We start from the raw sequence: 23,313 nt of genomic DNA on the forward strand, positions 1-23,313 counted from the left end.
TATATACGTATATATATATATACACATATATATATATATATATATATATATATATATATATATATATATATATATATATACACACACATATTATATATATATATATATATATATATATATATATATATATATATATATATATATACATATATATGTATGTATATATGTATATATATATATATATATATATGTATGTATATATATATATATATATATATATATATATATACACACACGTATATATATATATATATATATATATACACGTAATTCTTGTGAATGAGCAGCCCAAACCAACTGTATACATTATATATATATATATATATATAATATATATATAATATATGTATACATAATATATGTATACATACATATATATATATATATATATATATATATATATATATATATATATATATAATATGTATAATAAATGTATACAGTTGGTTTGGGCTGCTCATTCACAAGAATTACATGCTTTCAGCACCTAAAATCCAAAAGAATCATACCGCCAGGGAGGTTAAATAGTCTGAGGATGAGTTGTTGGATCCGGGGATCAGTCCTGCCAGAGGATTCCCCTGTCTTAGAGGCTCTGCCCCTCAGGGCAGTCTACTGGAGACATTGCTGTAGATTATCAAGGTCCTAGCTGTAGTCTAATCTGGGAAGCATATCATCTAAAGTCTGTGATTTCTTTCTTACAGTCTGGAGAAGCTCAATGTAGGATACCCGGTGGTGGCAATATGAGTATTGTCCTAAATACTGTTTCCTAGAGACTGTGTGCAGTCCTCAGTCCTACAGAAAAAAAAACAAGTCCTAGGCATTTCCTCAGCAAGTTGTGAACTTTGTGTAGACGTGTCTTTAGTCGATTCAGTTCTTTCTGGGGAATCCCATATGATCCCCCTCACCCGTCCAAGTTCAACTCAGCAATAAACATACAAAAGAGTTGTACGTGTGCACATGCCCAAATTCTAGGAGTGCCCCACAGACACTTAGAATGTTTGTTTTCATGCTCAGCCAAAAAACAACCCAGCCCAGTAGACTTACCATAAGATGAACTATTGAAGAGTTCAATGTTGAAGAAAACATAGTCCCCTTTGGTCAGCCCTTGTCGATGTGCAGCTAACATAATGTTCCTGACCGTGTCGCTGCTGGCGCACATTATCACCACTGAGGGAAAAAAAAGAAAACAAAGGCAAAGTCAGTGAAGCATATAATCATCCTGTGTAGTAACTGAATACAATTCTGTTTGAAATATGTCAGATTGCTGCCAAGGAGAAACCTTGTCACAAGACTGTATGTTCAATTACACATACAAATTTAAAGTGTACATTGATACCAAGCCAGGGCTGTGCACCAGGCCTTGACTTCTCTCTGAAGTGAGATTCCCCCTCCAACTGGTGCCAAGCTGTTCTCTCTTACTGCATATAGCCAGAATTGCAATAGCTGGTAAAGCAGCCTTTCTCAACCTATTTAATGCAGAGACACCTTTAGAATATTTTTCAGGTTTTAGAGATCCCTTACAAAAAAACAATTAATTGAAGGTCAGTGGGAAACATGCCCCTTACATTGGTGGCTAGTAAGAAGAATACCCACCCTTACAGTGATGGTCAGAATGTCACGCTTACAGAAAGCTAAAAAAAAAGGTCATTGGGTTCATGCAGCTGGCTCTGCCAAGTTGCGTTGACCACAGAACTATGTGGACACCATCAAATGGAAGGTCTATCTGCAACACCACAAAGAAACCCTAGCTCTACAGAATCCTGGTTGAGAAAACCAGGTCCTATATACAATTTGGTTCAGGGCGCTTTTAAGGCACAGAGGGGATGATTTACTGAAGCTTAATAGACTTCACTCTGCAAGAGCATTTCCTCTAGAGATTAATAAATGAGCAGAAGCTCTGCGGACTTCCATCATACAATCACGTGCAAGCAAAAATGCTGTTTTAATTAGTAGAAGCTCTAATATCTGAGAGAAGACTAACAGGTGGCAGGTTTAGCAATGGAAGGGGCGATGGGGCAAATTCCAGCTTGGACCGAAGTTGAGGTCCAATATACAATTTTGTCCAGGGCGCTTTTAAGGCACAGAGGGGTTGATTTACTAAAGCTAAATAGACTGCACTTTGCAAAGTGCATTTGCACTCTGCAAGAGCATTACTTCCAGAGCTTAGTAAATGAGCAGAAGCTCTGCGGACTTTCATCATCCAATCATGTGCAAACAAAAATGCTGTTTTAGATTTCCTTGCACGTGATTGGGGTATTCTTTGCAAAGTGAAGTTTTACCTCATTTACTAAGCTCTGGAGAAACTGCACTTTGCAGAGTGCAACTGCACAGTCTATTTGCCTTTAGTAAATCAACCCCAAAGTGTTAGACAAGCACAAGTACTATAAAATACAACAGGATGCATTCACTGGTCAAGGTATTTTGGGTTTTACACTTTGACAATATACCAGGCTCTTTTGAAAAGCCAATGGCTTTGGCTTACATTATCCAAAAGCTTCCAATGTCTTTTGAAGACAAGTCACCAGAGGCACCAAAGATATTCACTGATAAAGTACAAAAGTACTATAGAATTGTAATCTAAAATCAGATCACATCATCCTGCTTTCTAGTTCAAAAGATGCAGACTAAAGTGGGGTACACACTAGTAGAAAATCTGCCGAAAATTCCCACCCGATATGAAATCGTCCGATTTTCGCCTAGTGTGTACACAACTTTCAGCAGCCGATGCCGACATTTTCAACGAAATAAAACGGAGGGACAAACACCAAATTTTTTTTCGTCCGTCCCCAGACGACCGATTTTCGTTTAATGTGTATGCAGTACGTCCGTGAAAAATCGGATACAAAAGACCGCGCATGATCTGAAGTTGCTGACAACCCGGAAGTCTAGGAACAAATGTGCCCAAAAAAGAAAAATCGGACGAGAAATTTCGTGAACATTTATGCCCTGTCGACTAAAAACGGTAATGAACGCTGAGAAGACAGAGAAAAATCGGAGGATATTTCGTCCGATTTTCGTCAAGTGTGTACGGCCCTTAAGGGGGGGATCACTGCAAACACTCAAGTTGGTAATATACAATCTGCTAAAATTGGGGCTATATGGGCTAAGGAAGAGGCAAATTTAGCTAATATATCTTTTCTTAGTAGTAGATCTACTTAACTTTCAATTTATTTTTAATATTGTTTTCAAAAGTAATTGTAACATTCTAGTAATATACACAATACAAGATAAAAACTGTCAGTGTGGATCACTTCAGTTCACAACATCCAAGATTTCAGGAAAATCGATCACACGTCAGTCATAGGGCACAGAGGGGTTGATTTACTGGAACAAGAGAGTGCAAGATCTGGTTCAGCGCTGCACAGAAACCATTTAGCTTTTTTTTTTGTCAAAGCCAAAATATGTTGTAAAGTCAGAAGGTTTTTTTATCTTAATGCATTTCATGCATTAAGATAAAAAGCCTTCTGTGTGCAGCAGCCTCCCCAGCACCCCCTAATATCTACCTGAGCCCATCTCTCTCCAGCGATGTCCATGAGTGTCTCAGCCATCCAGGACTCTCCCTCCTGACTGGCTGAGACACAGCAGCAGCGCCATTGGCTCCCGCTGCTGTCAATCAAAGTCAGTCAGCCAGCCAACCAGGAGAGAGAAAGGGGGCACTCAACAGGAAGGAGGGGCCAGGAGTACAGAAGAGGGACCCGAGAAGAGGAGGATCTGGGCTGCTCTGCAAAACCAACTGCACAGAGGAGGTAAGTATACATGTTTGTTATTTTTATTGAAAAAAAAAAACAAAACTTTACAATCACTTTAATTAAACAAGCTGAAGTTAGAAGCGGATTGGCCACCATGCACAGCTGCGCCAGATTTTGCACTCTACCCCCATCTATTTTTCGAAAAATTTGCACAATATTAGGATATTGAAGAATAAAATATCAACCACACAAACTACCCCATACTACCCCATAGTACCACATAACATCAGTGCAGTGGATGGTGTGATCACTACAGGATCCACATCTGCCTGCCCATAACAAGGAAAATACCAAATATTCTCCTTTATCTTATAGCTAGGGTCCACACTATTCATTCCAGTGTTTAAACGTCTCCCAAGGTGGTAGGCACAGAGAACAACCTAACCAACCCAAATGGTGGGCTAGTTGTCAGCACCTCTAAAAGAAAAAAAAAAAAAGCAGACAAAATAATTGGGAATAAAAATAAAAGGAAAAAAGAAAGAGGGGAAAAGTGAAGTAAAGCTAGCCATAGATAGTTTTTTTTGTCATCTTATGGAGTTCTGCAATGCAAGGCTAGTCAAATCCCTGCACACAAAAAAGTGCATGAAGGTACAGAACAGGACCAACCTCCAAAGAGGAAGGGCCTGTATCCCTGAACCCCCCCCCCCTTCCCCAAGGGGGCAAGGTTTCTGACAAAGGCAAGATACTGTTGGCCTCCTTAGGCCAAAGGCAAGTGGACCCCGCTTCATAGGGACCTGCAGGTACCTGATGAGGGTTCTCGCAAAGTGAGACCCCCTGCTGGGTAAAGAAAAAGTACCACCCACAGATCCTCTCCCCAACATCAGGACAATTAGTGTATATATGTGTAGCACCCTCCTAGATAGGTGTTAAGAGTAGTTTGATTTATTCCTGGCTTGCTGTACTCAGTGGAGCTGTATTTTTGTTGTTAGGTAAATTTAGCTCGTCTCACTGTAACCAGTGTGGCTGTAATTATTGTGTTAAGTCAATTTAGTTGTGCTCACTATAATCAGTGCAGCTGCATGTGATTAGTTAGGTCTGCTCAGTGATTCATTTGCTGCTTGTTTGCTTGTTTCCTTTGCTTTCCAGAGAGTTGGAGAACACTCTGGAACATAGGTGTGGGGCAATGCAAGCAGCAGCATAAATATTTATACAGTCCTGGCCAATCCCAGGGAGGATGACCATGAAGGCTGCTGGGAGCTGGTAGAATTCCTCAGACACAGAGCTGCTGTTTCTTTGCCTGCAAATGGAAGGTTTGGCCTTGGGGGTTTGCTGCCCTCCAAGGCAACGCTCCCATGTGCTTACTGTTCGTGAGGCTTCAGGTGGGCGACCTCTAAGGACCTGGATGCTGAAGCTACAGAGAGCTGATTGAGGGGCTATCTGCTGAAGATCTAGTCTGGTATCACTGGAGAAAAGGGGTCAGTTGAAAGTTGGAAGTAGGCAACCAACTGCCCCTGGATATTTTATACAGTACAGACTGAGGTGAGAGATATTAGAGACTTTTGGACTGCTGCCATCCCTCTTGTGCTAGAGAGTCAGCTGTGTGTTTGACCAAAGGGAACATCGGCTGGTGTCCTGAAGAGCTCAGTCTATCTAATTCTTTGTGAAGGGACTCTGCTCTTGTTGCTCTAAAGAAAGAAGCCTGCTTTTAACTGCTTCAACTACTAACCAAGTCCACAGTTTGCTATTGCAAGGAATTCTGCTTCCGTTTTTCAGAAAGGAGTTTACTCTCCTCAACCTGTATATGGTTCTCATTTTTGGAGTATCCCACTTAATCCCCTCAACCCAATCCCAGTTATTCCAAAAATAAAAACAACACCCCTGGACTTATTACTGCAGGGCAATCTACTGGGAAAAGAACTTGGGCAAATTTCCTGCAGCCCTTTCATTGGTAGCGCTACATATGCATATCCAGAGTCTCTGAATTTTTAGACAGCACTACCAAAAATGGTAGTGCCCTCTAAAGAGCAGAACCTGAAAAAAGAAGGTGCTAGGGGAACAAATGCAGCGATCCAATGGTGGTGGGGGGTAAATACCACAGTATCATAAGTTTGTACATTATCTTGTCAAGTTGATCGCAATTCTGTCTTCAGTACTAGAATCTTGTGTAGGAGGTCAGCTAATTTGCATAAATGCAGCATGGCTTCCACAGAACAGGACTTGGGGGGGTCACCATAACTAAACAACCAGGTGCACAGCCTTACTGTACTAGTAAGTCTAACACAACAGGATCTAGGACAATGGCAGTCTGACTTGGCAGCTGTTTGTAATGTACATTTGCCCAATCTGCAAGCTGTAAGCTTATTGTATGCTGCCCTGTCCTAATTAAGCAGCAATGAGGCCGGGACAAGCACAATGAAGGCATTCATGCTGATAAATATCATTTTATGTAAATAGCAGACGGCTTGTTTGTCTGTTGAGCATTCCATGTAAATGAGGTGTCGGGGGGGCTGAACTCCCATCTCACTACACTACTGGTCATATTACTGTGCTGTGATTTACTGCCTCCACTTGAAATATCCTCTGCCTATAGTAAACAGGATATATCAAAATAAATGCAGAGTACAGGGATGACTTTGGAAGTAATGCAAACAAAAATGTGACCTTCAAGCTTTAACCCAAACACCCTTTCATTGCTAGAGAATGGAGCGTTAAATGTGTGTATGTAAATAAGTTTCCAGGACAATTTTTGAAGCTGAAATCCAGGTGGATATGAAAGATGCAACATAATGCACCTCAATGGTAATACACCCAAAACCTTAAAATGTAACATTTACCAATCCAGATGTGGTAGCTGCATTCATTTTCTATTTTATGTTTTTTCCCCTCTATTTTTACCTAGTGATCTGGCCCGGTAAGAGTCAGTTCACACTGGGGCGACACGACTCCTTACTACTTCGGGAGGCGACTTGTGCATTCCCGTGCACCACGACTTCGGAGCGACTTGCAGGGACTTCACATAATGGAAGTCTATGCAAGTCGCTCCGAGGTCACCCCGAAATAGCACAGGACCCTTTTTCTAAGTCGGAGGGACTTGTGTCGCTCCTATTAGAACGGGTCCTGTAGCGGTCAATGGACCGCGAGGGAGCGCGACTTGTCAGGCTGACAAGTCGCGCTAATGTGAACCGACTCCTAGAGCCGGTTCACACTGAGGCGATCCAACTTCGGGGGGCGACCTGTGAAGTCGCGTGCACCGCGACTTCAGCGCGACTTGCAGGGACTTCACATAATGTAAGTCTATGCAATTCGCTCCCAGGTCGCCCCAAAGTAGTACAGGACCCTTTTTCTAAGTCGGAGCAACTTGTGTCGCTCCTATTAGAACGGGTCCTGTACTACTAAATGGACCGCGACCGACCACGACTTGTCAGGCTGACAAGTCGCCTGACAAGTCGCGCTAGTCTGAATGGGCTCGTAAGCCCCGTACACACGTGCAGATTGTCGGCCGAACGATCGGCCGTCTTTTGTCCCCGGGCTGTCGTGTCCGCTGAAAAGTGCAAAAGACTGCACACGAATTTTGTCCGCCAACAACAGCCGACTGCAGAAGTGATGTCATGTGATGGTTAACTTTCCCAGTGTTTTTTCTTTTCTGAGCATGCCCAGTCTTGCAAATCTGCTGTCTGTCGGCCGAAATCTGTACTGACTGGCGAACAATCGGCCGTTCTGGTTTCGGCATACAAAAATTTTAATGCTTGCACGACAGATTCTGTTCGGCCGAAAGTGCGCTGTCGGCTGTCGGAAGCATCATACTAACAAGCCGAAAATCGGCCGATCGGTCGTCGGCCGACAATCTGCACGTGTGTACGAGCCTTTAGTCTTTTGTTTTTCAACAGAACAAGCTGTCCTGCAAATGTATCAGTTAGCGCAGAGGTGTCAAGGGTTGTGATTCTCTAAGTAGCCTCTAGGTAATTGGCAAAGTTTAGGGGTGCGCTACATACAGAGTGCAGATTTTAGAAGTGCGCTACACACAGAGTGCAGAGTTCAGGGGTGCACTATGTACAGAGTTTAGAGGTGCGCTATGCACAGACTGCAGAGTTTAGAGGTGTGCTGTGTACAGAGTGCAGAGTTTAGAGGTGCACTACGTACAGATTTCAGAGGTGCGTTATATACAGAGTGCAGGGTTTAGGGGCATGCTATGCACATGGTGCAAGGTTCAGATCTCTTTCACAGGCTGGTCACATCCCTCTTCCATCCCCCCTACTTGCTGCGAGGGCCACATGAAATGGCCTGGAGGGCTGGATTCAGCCCGCGGGCCTTGTGTTTGGTACATGTGAGTTTGAGTGTTGAGACAAACAATTTACCACTGACAATGTTGCTTACAATGATCGGCTCTTATGTAAAGCCTTTGTCCCAAAAGAAACACCTTTGGACAGCAACATTGTCAGTCTGGGGGGGAGGGGAGTGTTATATGCACTAGCAGATTAAGATACACTAACAAATTGAAGCTAAACTCCAGCTAACACTTTTTAAGCAATTACAGCAAACAGTTATTTTCTTCTTTTGGGATAAAGGTTTTACATAAATAAATAAAGCTGACCATTGCAAGCACCCTTGTCAGCGTCAAATGGTGTGCCTCAATCCTCTAACTGCTACATCTGCAGGATAGCTTGTTCTGTTGAAAAAAATAACAGGCTTACACACTGAATTGTTTATAATACCCAATGCTTTAGAAAACTCAAGTAAGCCATATACAGAATACATTTCGGCTGGTTCCTGGTTGAAAAATGCCCCATGGGTGGCCCCGTCAGCACCCTCCCACCCGACATCCTTACACAATAAAATAGAAAGAGCTGGGGGGAAAATGGTTGGCTGAACGGCTCCTGCATTCAATCAGATTTAGGCTCAGTTCACATTACTGCGACCTGAAAGTTGCGTAACTTACGGTGCGACTTTGCCAGGCGACTTTCTGGCGATTTGCTGGAGACTTAAGTACTACTTTGATGCGACATTGAAGCGAGGGAAGGGTAATATTCCTGTAAAGTCAGATCCACATCACATCAATATAGATGAGGATCCGACTAGGAGGCAACTTCCATTAAAGTCTATGGGCAGAATTCAGATAGAAATTGAAGCCTTGAAGTAGTACAGGAACCTTTTCTAAAGTCAGAGCGACTTCACTAGTGCTAATTAAGACAGCTAACATGGGATTTCACATGTCATGTGACTTGGGGTCTCACAAGTCAGACCCAAAGTTGCGGCAGTGTGAACTGAGCCTAAAACACTTGAAGGCTAAACCTATTTCTGACATTTGTTGCTTACAAGTTAAAAACAGTATTTTTTACTAAAAAGCAGAGATCCTAAAGAATAAAATAGCGGCCGTTGCAATATTTTATGTCACACTGTATTTGCACAGCGGTCTTTCAAATGCAATTTTTTTGGGAAAAAATACACTTCAATGAATTAAAAAAAAAAGTTTGAACACTGTTTACATTTGCAGGCGCGACCTATGTATGCGTTCACTTTGGCACACATGCACAGAGAAATTTTTTTTTTTTTCTTATTTTTTTTTTTAAACTGTCACTTTATTTATTTATTTATTATTTGATCACTTTTAGGCTCCGTTCACATGTTAGCGTATGGATCACGGGCAGAACCGCCGCAGTTCCGCCCGCGATCTGGAGATTATTGCAAATCGCGGGACGCCTGTGCGTTGCCCGTTGATTTGCAATAGACCCCCAAACGCTGAGCGATGTTGCCGCGATTTCCGCCAGCCGAATCACGGTAACATCGCGCAAAAAAAAATCACGGGACGCAATACGATCCAAAGAAGCTCTTGTACTTTTTTGGTCGTAATGCGTCCCGCGATTTTTTTTTGCGCGATGTTACCGCGATTCGGCAGGCGGAAATCGCGGCAACATCGCTCAGCGTTTGGGGGTCTATTGCAAATCAACGGGCAACGCACAGGCGTCCCGCGATTTGCAATAATCTCCGGATCGCGGGCGGAACCGCGGCGGTTCTGCCCATGATCCATACGCTAACATGTGAACGGAGCCTTAGAGCCCATTCAGACTAGCGCGACACGACTTTGGGGGGCGACCTGTGAAGTCGCGTGCACCGCGACTTCGGCGCGACTTGCAGAGACTTCACATAATGGAAATCTATGCAAGTCACCTCCAGGTCGCCCCAAAGTAGTACAGGACCCTTTTTCTAAGTCGGAGCGACTTGTGTCGCTCCTATTAGAACGGGTCCTGTGCTAATCAATGTACTGCGACCGAGCGCGACTTGTCAGGCTGACAAGTCGCCTGACAAGTCGCGCTAATGTGAATGGGCTCTTTTTCCTGTCACAAGGGATGTAAACATCCTTGTGACAATAATAGGCAGTGACAGGTACTCTTTATGGAGGTATAAGACCCCAAACCTCTCCTCTCCCTGCACTCGCCGCCAAGATCTGCGTTTTTTTAATACTTCTGATTTTTGAAAACTGGTGCCGTTGGCTCCAGAGTAAATGTGATGTCATTTCTGGTTTACTACATCTGAGATCCTATCAAAGCCAACCCTGGCTTTGTTCGGGTCTCCGGTCACTCGGTGAACGTGCCAGCTGGTCGCCCGATGGTCACCTGCTTGATGAAGGGGCCCTGCGTGGTTCCGAAACGTTGCTATATCTATTTTCATGTGACCACAGAATAAAGCTTAGTGTGCTGATGACATTTCTTCACTTTGGCTGGTTGCTCGAGTCTCCCGGTGGGACAGGAGAGCCCAGATGAGCAGCGGAAGGTGGTGGGAGAGTGGAAGGGGAGGGTCCCCTCCCGCTGCTTGTAATAACAGTTGAGTGGCTGCTTAGATGCATCGGTTGTTGTTAGTAGATAGCTGACCGTCAGCTCTAAAAAACAGTAGCAGCAGGCATCCCCCTGGTACAACCACTTGAAGCCGATGATGATTTGGTGGCAAGTGGTTAAAAAGTGTTAGGGTAATTTGACAGCCTGACACAGGTGAGACACACAGTGCTGAGATTAGGCTGAATAGGCATTAGGGTTCATTTACTAAAACTGGAGCTTACAAACTCTGGGGCAAATCTGCATAGAAACCAATCAGCTTCCAGTTTTGTTTTTTGTTGTCAAAGCTTGTAACTCCACTTTTGTTGAGAAAAAAACATTCCCCTCTGGGTGATCTCTGTACATTGTAGGATTATAACAATCTTTGTTGTAAATTCCTACCTTTTGTTATTCTGAAGAAATCATTGTTTGTTCCGCTGTGCTGAGTGGGTCAAATTGGAGTGGTTTCATATATATCTATCAGCTGTGGAGGCTGCAGGACTCTAATGAGGAAATCTGCTGTTCCTATTGGGAGTATCTCAACAAAAATGACATTTTTGTTGCAGGGGATGCCAGAAATCTGACTTGTATTTTAGGCAGACTTTTGGGAAAATTGGTGAGCCAATCACACAAGCAGGAAATGATGTTTCTGGGGGTGTGGTCAGTATACATTCTGTGTACAGAACACCTCCAAGTAGCCATATTGCATTGCAATTTCAGAAAATTACAACAGCTGCAGATTGAAAAGGAAAGGTCATTTTTAATAACATTAAATTACAATATGTTTTGTGTCGCAGTTGTATAAGCTATATTGTTTTTTCTTATTTTATAATTTTTTTTAGAGTTACCCTTTAATTGAAAAAGCTGAAGTTAGAAGCTGATTGGCTACCATGCATATTGCATTCTCCAGTTTTGGTAAATCAACCCCTATGCCTTCTCAGTACCGCAGATGTCACAAACGAGATTGTGGCACTCAACAGAGAAAAAGACAATATGGCGCATGGCAATGGAAAGCTTTCTGGGGCCCTTGGGAGTCACAACAGTAAGTAACTAATCAATTATTGGGGTCACCAAAATAAATAAAAAAATGATATGACAGGGTCTCTTTCCACTAGCGATATATGTGGATCCGCTGCAATACTCCTACTGTAACTACTATACAATCTAATCAATTTTCTTCTTTAAATCTGCAAATGTGGAAGCAATCTGTGCTGACTCCATGACTCCTTTTTTCCCTATTATTCTGAGACAAAACACTGAAATTAACCATCCAGGCTATGATAAAGCTGAAGGCATAAACATAAGCTGAGCCATTTAACATTTTAGAAACATAATGATGCTCTCATAGTGGACGAGATGGCCAGTATAATCCCCGAGTAATATACATTCCACAACTTCCAATCAGAAGTCTCAGGCACGCAAAGCAATACTTTGCTATTTCCAAATAATTGATCTGGAAATTATCATTAGATGAAACCAGCATGTGCTCCTGGCAAGATTAACTAAAATATGTTTGTGCCTAGAAGATCCCAGCAGAGGCAGCCACCCGGAATACCTAAGACAGGCAAGATTGCATTGGACTTTATATGGGACTGCATACATCATAGGCCTGTTATATAAAAAACACGCAGGCCCTTTATGTGTTTTATTTTACCCCTCAAAAACTCTTTAGTTTACTTATGCATTTCTTCAAAATTCATGACTTTACATTGGCACAAAGGAGAGGTGACTGCAGGCAGTGCTCTGGGGAAAAGTATGCCGTTAACCCTCCTCAAAAGGACATTTAAGTATTTGGCTTGGAATACTTGTAGGTGTATGCCTACCCCACCGGTTACTTAAATTTTTTGGAAACTCACTTCTACCCAGTGTAAAGACTGGCCTCTGGTAAAACACAGAGATTAAACAAATCTCCTATATAGGTTGTAGCTGTTTTTTGCAGCCATCTCTTCTATACATCGATTAAAAGTCCAGCATTTATAAAGCTTGTCTGAGCCGTCAGAAAAAAGGGGGCAGAGAGCTGAAACTACACTCTGCAGAGCTCAGTGAGGAGACTTCAGAGAGCTGATTGGAGGGAAGGAACCCCCCTTCCAAACAGCACACAGGAACAGAGCTGAGGCTGTCAATTAGCTGGAGCTTCCTCCCCTGTCACCCTTTTTCTCTTGGTGTCAGGAGAACTTGTCAGACATGATTCATGCTGATGGAATAAAGCAGCAGACAGAAATGACAATAAGGCCGGCCATTGACTGTTCGAATCTCGGCCGGTTCAGGAGGAACTGGCCAAGATTCAAACCGTCTATGGGCAGGCTGAATATACCAAGTTGATTGATCGATCATCTTGGGTATACAACCAGCTTTCAGATTTTACTTAGGATTATTGCTAGCTGCTGGTATAGCCTCTAGCAATAATTACTGTCTTCTCCTGGCGGGGACTGCTTCTCCCACCCCTCTCCCGGCGGGGAGAATATAATGTCTCAGCAGGAGGGATTCCCCAGTCAGTTCTGTCTGTGTTGATGGGGAAATCGTGCAAAAGTTGCATCATCTATGGTCTGCTTAAAGCAACTTGGTACATTCAGCCTGCCCATACACGGTTCGAATCTCAGCCGGTTCCTGCTGAGCCGGCCGAAATGTAAACCGTCTATGGCCGGCCTTAGTGCTCTGGTGTGAGACAAGTACACACTATAGAGGGATATGCTTTGCTTTGTCCTATGACTCTGCTTCCCACCAAAGATGCTGCGTCATGTGCTCCCTTCAAACTTATACCCACTCCAAGAATCCTCTGTGGCAGAATCTGCCTGCTGGGGTAGATACAGGCCTGAATGTGAATCTGATTGGGTTTCCTCCACTACCCAATGAGAATCCTCTCATGGAGCCAGTGGGGACACTCCCCTCTCAGCAGCCACACCTGGGAGACATGACAGCCCAGCTGAATATCATGGCCCTGCTGTTAGGCAGCCAAGGCCCACTATACATTTACCTAGCACCTAACTTGTAGGGGGGCTACATTATATATATATATAAATATTTCACAATACATAAAATGGCATGGGGTTCCCCTTGAAATTTAACCCAGACTCTTTTATCCAGGCATGCAGCTTGGGTGGCCAGGAAGGGGGTACTGAGTATGTGCCCCTCCTCCACTTTTTATACCATACCAAGCCACATACCTTTCAACACTGGGGATGTAACTTGCATGGGCCTTTCCCCTTGAAAAGTACCTTACCTACCTTCTGTCCCCCGGAAGGGATGTGAGGGTTTGTGGGGGGATAGTTATGAGTTTGGAAGCCCTCTTTATAGTAGGAAGCATCTAGATGTCTGCCCCCTCCCAGGATGATGAGTAAGGAATACAATATTACTGATTATTACTCAATTCTACAAGGTAAAGAAAAAATAAATAATGTTAAAACATAAATCGGTTCCCCCATGTCAATCCATCATCAATTGCAATGTCCAGCAACGTAAATCCATCCTCAATCAGGACAACCCACCTCCCCATGATGTTTCTCCACCACCTAGTGATGTTGTCCATCCACACTCTTGTCCCTAACTGACTAATACCCGGCTGCCAGTATGTAGACAAACAGCTGGGGACCCTGGGTGAGGTTATTGACCATATTTGATCAGTAGCATCTCCAGCACTGTATTTACATTACCACAACACCAAAAATGTATCATTCAGCGGAAAAAGTGCAAGGTTACTGCTGTATAAATATGCTGATGAATAATTAGCGTACTCAAATAATTTTTAGGTTGTTAAAGGAAAAGTATAGTCAATGCTTTTTTTTTGGCCATACTTCTCCTATAAATCAAAAGGGTGCAGTTCGTTCTACACTCCTGTTACCCGTTTTTAGCCGACAACGGGCAAAAGCTCGCTTTGGACTGATGTCACTCAGCCAGTCCAGGCTTGGGAAAGATCCCGGCTTTATAGTTGGGAACCACCCAAATACTTGGACCGGCAGCTGGCTCAGGCTCTTAGCAACCTTCTAAGAGTCTTAGCCAGCCGCTCCCGGGCCCTCCACAGCGCAGCTCTCCAGTCACTGCTCCTTTTTTTTTTTTTGCTATTCCCATACTTGTTAATCTCCTTAGGGGTATTGCTGAGTATGGCTCAGGGTGAAATTTCAGAGCCATTAGCGGTAACCCAGAGGGAGATCGCTGGATCCTGGAAGAGAGGGTACTCACATTGTCCCCGGGATCCAGCGATGTATCTGGCAGTGTGCGGCGGCAGATCTTCCGCCCGATGCTCTGAGCCCCAGCTTCCGTCTCCTGCAACGTGACACTCGCAGGGGGGTGGAACCGGCGGCAAATTCAAATAGTAAAACACACAAACACACTGATACATTACAAAATAAAATAAATTCACATTAGTTTGCCCCCCAGTGCCCTTTCCTGCAGTTTTACACATATGTATATATATATATATATATATATATATATATATATATATATATATATATATATATATATATATATAGCTAGATAGATAGATATACACATACATACATACTTTAACTTATTTATAGTTATTTATTATAATATAATGTAGGATTTTGTGTTTCAAACTTTATCATACCCGAGATGTTATAAAGAAGAACGCACCGTAAAAAAAAAAAAAATCATATGTAAATAGTTGGTTTGGGCTGCTCATCCTTAAGAATTACATGCAAAATAATGGTACCGCTTTCAGCACCTAAAATCCGAAACAATCATACCGCCAGGGAGGTTAAGGACATATAGGGTCCTTATGTTTTAATAAATGCATTTCTCAGATTTATTATTAAAGACTGATAAAAGGAAAAAAATGAAATACGTTTCTGATTTTAAAAACTGTTTTAAACATGTTAATTATTTTTTAAAACACTGTACCATTGTCTTTATAAAATGTATTTCTTTCTCTGAACACTGAGAGAAATATTGATATCTGCAGCCTGCAATGTTTGTCTACTTACAAACCCCATGTGACCGCCATGCCATGCTGATTAGTTCCTGATTGTTCGTTGTAACTAAGAGCTAGCTAGCAGGCTCTCACAGCTAGAATTGTGCACATCTGAGCTCTCTTAGCTGTAAAAACGAACATAAATTAATGTTATCCTAGCACAGAGAATCATCTTGAAAAATAAAGTGTTTTTAAACACAATGAACTTCTTTTTCTTTTGTTCATTGAAGGTCACAGCCCAGCAATCTTGACTGTAGGGTTACAGTGAAGATAACCGGGCTCTGGCTGTGTCCTTCAATGAACTCAGAGAAAGCGATTTTACAGTGAGTAAAAAAAAATTCAGTTTTTTTTTGCTCCCTTTTGGTCTGTTAAATACGCTATAGTTTTATTATCTCTGTTTGATAAATACTATTTGATCCTAGCTGACAACTTCCAGGGCTCTCTGCCTAGGCTGATAGTTATCAGTTATATTGTTTTGAGTTATCTCTAAAGCTGGCCATAGACAGATCGCATCGACTTGGGTACAACCAGCATGTCGGATATTTAGGATGTGATTGTTGCCAGCGGCTATAGCTGCTAGCAATAATCAATATGCCAGCAGTGACAGGCTTATTCTACTCCAATAGCAAAAAAAAACAGGAGAAATGCTATGTATTATATAAGTTAAGGCTCCATTTACACTTGTGCAACTTCAAAAATCGCACAACCTTGATGCAACGTTGGATGGGTGCAACATGGATGTGACTTGTTGTTCTTCTGCACAATCTGACCCACTGTTGAATGTAAAACATTCGGGTATGACTTTAATGCAACTTTTGAGGCTTACCATTGAAGTCTATGGCCCGCAAGTTGCATGAAAGTTGGACCAAAGTAGTGCATGAACTAGATGCACATATACAGTATAAATGGTTATTACTGGAAAACATGGTGTACGGCTGGTCATAAGCCTTTGATGTCCAAAGTCGCATGACAAGTCACACAAGTGTAAATGGGGTGTAAAGGTTCATTATTTGGATCAGGGTATACTTTTAAATTGAGCCAAAACGCCATGTTCTACTCTGTGAACTGATTAAAATATTAATTCTAGTTAACAATGAACTACAGCAAAATCAGGTTAAACAGGCAAAGTTTAACTCAACACAATAAAGCTCTATGTATTACAGGTCCTTTTAATAATGCACACTACTAAGCGTGATACACTTGCCTGGTATTCCTTATATTCAGAGTTATCATGAAATCTAAACCTTCACAGACTAGTTAATTGTTTGGCCATGGAGAACCTACTTTTGTAGAGCGCTGGGCTCCAGAATTCTTCCATCAACAACCTCTGCTATTGTTCTGATTGCCATGAAACACAGCTTGTTCCCGTGCTTGAAACTGAGCCATTATTAAATGGGCCCTAGTCAATAAAGAGTTTTGCTGTAGGCAATCTGGGAACTTTCTCATGAATGGGGTCAACAGAAGCTCAATTAATGGAGCTTTACATACATTTAATCAATAGAGAGAATACTTTGCCTCATTGTTTCCTATCTCATGTAATAGCCAAGAACTTGTGTTTATACTTAACCCTACTGCTTTTTCAGTCGTTGTGTGGACACAAGGTCATTCCTATGGTTTTTCACTGGTTGTATTGTACAGAACTATATTAACTAGGCCATTTGTCCTTTTTTCTATAAGACGCTATCACCATTTCAGCATATCCGCCAACAAAAGCAGTTAATCCCACAATTATACGTTTCCTGGTTTGCCGGGACCATCCTAGACTTTAAAAGTCATACTGTAGCATATAATGTATATTTTCCACATTTTATATTTATTTCAGATATGCTGATGTTTTGTGAATTTAACAGAAAAACACTGCGACTTAATCTGGTTTCTGCAGATGGCGCTTGTGGGAGTGGCATTAAAGGAAAGCAGGCCAGTCAGTAGCTCCGTCTCAACACTTATCCTCCTCTTAGCTTAGATCATGTGACCAGTGTCTCAGGACTGGTCATGTGACCATGACCAGAGGCAAATCCACACAAACACAAAAAACCTCCTGCACTTGGGAGTGGGCCCATGCAATGAACATAGGCTATATCTCAGTCCTGGCTTGTATAGATACACTTCGTCTTGCTACCATCTTAAGACTGGGAAAGACTGGAACAACTGAAACCACACACATACATATACATACACACACATTATATATATATATATATATATATATATATATATATATATATATATATATATATATATGTAGATCCTGTGAGCAGGATGGGCTCTTGAGGACCCAGTGGCATATTGGCAACCCTCTTTTCTACAGTTTTAATGAAGATGTATCAAATATAGAATTTAAAACTGCACGTGTCTATTTGTACTTTAAATACTTTATACGCTTGTATTTTATACATTTGCATATATGTGTTATCTGTGCAAAACTTATTGCGGACTGGCTTCAAGTTATCTTTTGTTTAATGCATGATGTTTGTAAGGGCTTAACCCCACCTATGGGGGTGGGATCTGACATGCCCACATTCTACAATCAGTCTTGACATTTTGATACATAAGAGAGATGCAGACAACACTCATGTTGGCTCTGAAGAAGAGGCTAGTCCTCGAAACGTGTTAGCCTATTGGCTCTTCACCTTCTCCTACCACAGGATACGATGCAATGTGGACTTAATGACGCTGCACTATGTGATGCGCTTGTTACATTTGTCATCTTGTGAGTATAATACTTAACATTTATGACATTATTACAGCAATGGTTTTAGGATAATGCACTAGGTCTGTGCGCCCTCTCTGTCTTTTTGTGGTTTCGACCATTACCAGAGGGCAGAAGTATTCAAACTAGTCAAGATATTTTGACATAAGCGGGTTATTGGGTTCCTAACCCAATTACGAGGGCTGATAGTGATACCAGTAATGTGCATTGTTGTTTATTAAGATCTAGTGTGATGGTACCAATGTAACATTTTTAATCTTTTGTAAATTTCAAATAAAATAGTTACATTTTAAGTTATACCTGAGCTTGTTGTCCCATTAAAGTCCAGATTTTCTCATCCACAAATACTATGTCATATTTCAGTAGTAGGGGGAGTCTGGTAAGCCAAGTATCCAGTCTATGTATGGCTTAATGAAAGCAAGCAATGATCTTGATTTCGAGTACTACTTTTGATTACTGCACCCAGTGCTGGATTTAGCATTAGGCACAGGAGGCTTGTTTCAATAGGCGACCAAGGAAAAGAGGCAGCTTTATTCCTGTGTAATTATTGGCTCACTTTTTTTCATTAGTAGAAATACAGTCATCTCCTATACCCTTGGTGTTGGTTTACCAAAGGCAAATAGAAGGTGCACTTTGCAAGGGCCATTGCTTCAGAGCTTAGTAAATGAGGTAAAGCATTTTTGCTTGCACATGATTGGATGATAGAAGTCAGCTGAGCTTCCCCTCATTTACTAAGCTCTGGAACAACTGCACTTGCAAAGTGCACAGTCTTTTTGCCTTTAGTAAATCAACCCCATTGTATACAAGCCAGGGTAGGAAAAATGCTATATGCAAAAGAGGTGATGATATTAGAGGGGGTGGCATTGGATGCTAAAAGCGTACCTACAGGTATCACTGTTGGAAATCCAGCTCGGATTAGGCCATTTCTGCACTGCAAAGAATAACAAGCACCTAAGGCAATCATTATCTCTTTATCAGACGGGCATTTTTAACGAAATGCAAAATGTGCCTGTGAGCAGGTCCTCATCCTTTGCTCTGTGCTGCAGAATAGTAAATTACTGATCTTGATTCTTCACTCTGTGCAGTATAATGAAGGACTGGTCTTGGACCTTTGTTCTGTGTAGAAGAATAGTGAAGGATTGGCCTTAATCCTTCACTCTGTGCAGCAGAATGGTGAAGGACTGGTCTTGATCCTTCATTCTGTGCAGCAGAATAGTGTGCAGCAGAATAGTGAAGGAGTGGTCTTGATCCTTCATTCCATGCAGCAGAATAGTAATGGACTGGGATTGATCCTTTATTCTGTGTAGCAGAATAGTGAAGGACTTTTCTTGATCCTGTATTCTGTGCAGCAGAATGAGAATAGTGAAGGACTGGTCTTCATCCTTCATTCCATGCAGCAGAATAGTGAAGGACAGGTCTTGATGCTTCATTCTGTGCAGAAGAATAGTGAAGGACTGGTCTTGATCCTTCATTCCATGCAGCAGAATAGTGAAGGACTGGTCTTGATCCTTCATTCCGTGCAGCAGAATAGTGAAGGACTGGTCTTGATCCTTCATTCCATGCAGCAGAATAGTGAAGGACTGGTCTTGATCCTTCATTCCATGCAGCAGAATAGTGAAGGACTGGTCTTGATCCTTCATTCCATGCAGCAGAATAGTGAAGGACTGGTCTTGATCCTTCATTCCGTGCAGCAGAATAGTGAAGGACAGGTCTTGATCCTTCATTTCGTGCAGCAGAATAGTGAAGGACAGGTCTTGATCCTTCATTCTGTGCAGAAGAATAGTGAAGGACTGGTCTTGATCCTTCATTCCATGCAGCAGAATAGTGAAGGACTGGTCTTGATCCTTCATTCCGTGCAGCAGAATAGTGAAGGACAGGTCTTGATCCTTCATTTCGTGCAGCAGAATAGTGAAGGACAGGTCTTGATCCTTCATTCCATGCAGCAGAATAGTGAAGGACTGGTCTTGATCCTTCATTCCGTGCAGCAGAATAGTGAAAGACTGGTCTTGATCCTTCATTCCGTGCAGCAGAATAGTAAATTACTGATCTTGATTCTTCACTCTGTGCAGAATAATGAAGGACTGGTCTTGGACCTTTGTTCTGTGTAGCAGAATAGTGAAGGATTGGCCTTAATCCTTCACTCTGTGCAGCAGAATGGTGAAGGACTGGTCTTGATCCTTCATTCTGTGCAGCAGAATAGTGTGCAGCAGAATAGTGAAGGAGTGGTCTTGATCCTTCATTCCATGCAGCAGAATAGTAATGGACTGGGATTGATCCTTTATTCTGTGTAGCAGAATAGTGAAGGACTTTTCTTGATCCTGTATTCTGTGCAGCAGAATGAGAATAGTGAAGGACTGGTCTTGATCCTTCATTCCATACAGCAGAATAGTGAAGGACAGGTCTTGATGCTTCATTCTGTGCAGAAGAATAGTGAAGGACTGGTCTTGATCCTTCATTCCATGCAGCAGAATAGTGAAGGACTGGTCTTGATCCTTCATTCCGTGCAGCAGAATAGTGAAGGACAGGTCTTGATGCTTCATTCTGTGCAGAAGAATAGTGAAGGACTGGTCTTGATCCTTCATTCCATGCAGCAGAATAGTGAAGGACAGGTCTTGATCCTTCATTCTGTGCAGAAGAATAGTAAAGGACTGGTCTTGATCCTTCATTCCATGCAGCAGAATAGTGAAGGACTGGTCTTGATCCTTCATTCCGTGCAGCAGAATAGTGAAGGACTGGTCTTGATCCTTCATTCCATGCAGCAGAATAGTGAAGGACAGGTCTTGATCCTTCATTCTGTGCAGAAGAATAGTGAAGGACTGGTCTTGATCCTTCATTCCATGCAGCAGAATAGTAATGGACTGGGATTGATCCTTTATTCTGTGTAGCAGAATAGTGAAGGACTTTTCTTGATCCTGTATTCTGTGCAGCAGAATGAGAATAGTGAAGGACTGGTCTTGATCCTTCATTCCATACAGCAGAATAGTGAAGGACAGGTCTTGATGCTTCATTCTGTGCAGAAGAATAGTGAAGGACTGGTCTTGATCCTTCATTCCATGCAGCAGAATAGTGAAGGACTGGTCTTGATCCTTCATTCCGTGCAGCAGAATAGTGAAGGACAGGTCTTGATGCTTCATTCTGTGCAGAAGAATAGTGAAGGACTGGTCTTGATCCTTCATTCCATGCAGCAGAATAGTGAAGGACAGGTCTTGATCCTTCATTCTGTGCAGAAGAATAGTAAAGGACTGGTCTTGATCCTTCATTCCATGCAGCAGAATAGTGAAGGACTGGTCTTGATCCTTCATTCCGTGCAGCAGAATAGTGAAGGACTGGTCTTGATCCTTCATTCCATGCAGCAGAATAGTGAAGGACAGGTCTTGATCCTTCATTCTGTGCAGAAGAATAGTGAAGGACTGGTCTTGATCCTTCATTCCATGCAGCAGAATAGTGAAGGACTGGTCTTGATCCTTCATTCCGTGCAGCAGAATAGTGAAGGACAGGTCTTGATCCTTCATTCCGTGCAGCAGAATAGTGAAGGACAGGTCTTGATCCTTCATTCTGTGCAGAAGAATAGTGAAGGACTGGTCTTGATCCTTCATTCCATGCAGCAGAATAGTGAAGGACTGGTCTTGATCCTTCATTCCGTGCAGCAGAATAGTGAAAGACTGGTCTTGATCCTTCATTCCGTGCAGCAGAATAGTGAAGGACTGGTCTTGATCCTTCATTCTGTGCAGCAGAATAGTGAAGGACAGGTCTTGATCCTTCATTCTGTGCAGCAAGATAGTGAAGGACTGGTCTTGATCCTTCCCTCTGTGCAGAATAGTTATAGACTAGTAGTACCGCACCTTCCCCACAGGAAGTCGAGTGAGTATAGTAGAGGGTCCTAATGGTCCGGCCAGAACAAGAAGGTATCTCCCTGTCAGTTGTTCTCAGACAAGTATCTGACAGCCTTTGATTATCATTGCTTCACCAGTAGCGATACTCAACAGAATGAGTGGGACCTGCTTGTGCTTGCAGAAGCAGGTGTGCAAATTCAGAAACTCAAACATAGAGATCTTAACAACAAAGTCCTAAGATACACAGATGTAAATCCCAACTGAGCCAAAAACACAATATGAAATCGATGTAAATATGTGCAAATATATTGTAGTAAAATTTGTTTTTATCAACTGATTTTGCCCTTAATAGGAAGATGGGCTCCCTCCAGCAAATCGGACAAACAGAATCAGCAGGTGGCTCAGCCTTCCAAACTCCACTTACTACTGATATATTACTTACAAAAGGATTAAACCTTAAAATGTTAATATTGTGAATCACTTACAACTACTGTCGGATATGGCTCTGATTTCTTTTAAAAGCCTCCTCCTATCAGGCCATAGGATTTTTCTGACTGGGGAGGGGAAGCACTAAATCCTAATCAAGCTTTGATGTAAGTACATGTACTGACCGGTTACCAGACATGGGAGTAAGTCACACATGTGCGAGTCACAAGCAAGTCTCAAGTCTTAACCTTCAAGTCTCAAGCAAGTCCCAAGTTACTGTGGCGAAATGCAAGCAAGTCAAGTCGAGTCCCTGCTAGAAGCAAGCAAGTCAAGTCAAGTCATTTATTTTGGTCAAGTCACAAATCAAGTCAAAATACTGATCTACCCCAATTTTAACCTTTAAATCAGTTAAAAGTCAGTGGTCAGCTAAGGTTTTATTTTATTTTCAACTTTAATAACGGAATTTTTGTAAAATCTTACCTGTAAAATTCCTTTCTCTGAGTCCTCCGACAGTCGCCGCCTCTTCATATTCGTCACATATGGGGTATTAGACTTTGCTCCGAAGGAGTAGCTAGGCAACAGAATATGTTAACAATAAAGCTTTAACATATCCCACCCTCAAGGGGTGGTCCCCTCAGTCAATACCCTCCTACTTCCTGCAACCATATCTCAGTTTTAGTGGAATAGCAGTAGAGTATACATTCAAACCCCAAAAGAGGGGCGGGGGCGGCGACTGTCGGAGGACTCAGAGAAAGGAATTTTACAGGTAAGATTTTACAAAAATTCCGTTTTCTCTTACGTCCTCCGACAGTCGCCGCCTCTTCATATTCGTCACATATGGGGACATCCCAAAGCAGTGCAAACATGAGGGGTGGGAAACGCATCCGCGCCGAAAGGCAACGCAGTCTCCACATCAAAG

General features: G+C 42.3%; 1 protein-coding gene across 2 annotated transcripts in view; it reads right to left on the bottom strand.

The window, feature by feature from the left end:
- Positions 1-23,313, bottom strand: part of NPR3 (natriuretic peptide receptor 3) — a 163,734-nt gene that overhangs the window by 112,322 nt on the left and 28,099 nt on the right. For both annotated transcript variants that reach the window (XM_082272494.1, XM_082272493.1), the window contains exon 2: positions 1,045-1,167. In XM_082272494.1, coding sequence (XP_082128620.1) covers positions 1,045-1,167 — 123 coding nt within the window. The remainder of the gene's footprint in view (positions 1-1,044; positions 1,168-23,313) is intronic.

The sequence above is a fragment of the Pelophylax lessonae genome, assembly GCF_965119305.1.
Source record: "Pelophylax lessonae genome assembly, chromosome: 1".
Lineage (NCBI taxonomy): Eukaryota > Metazoa > Chordata > Amphibia > Anura > Ranidae > Pelophylax > Pelophylax lessonae.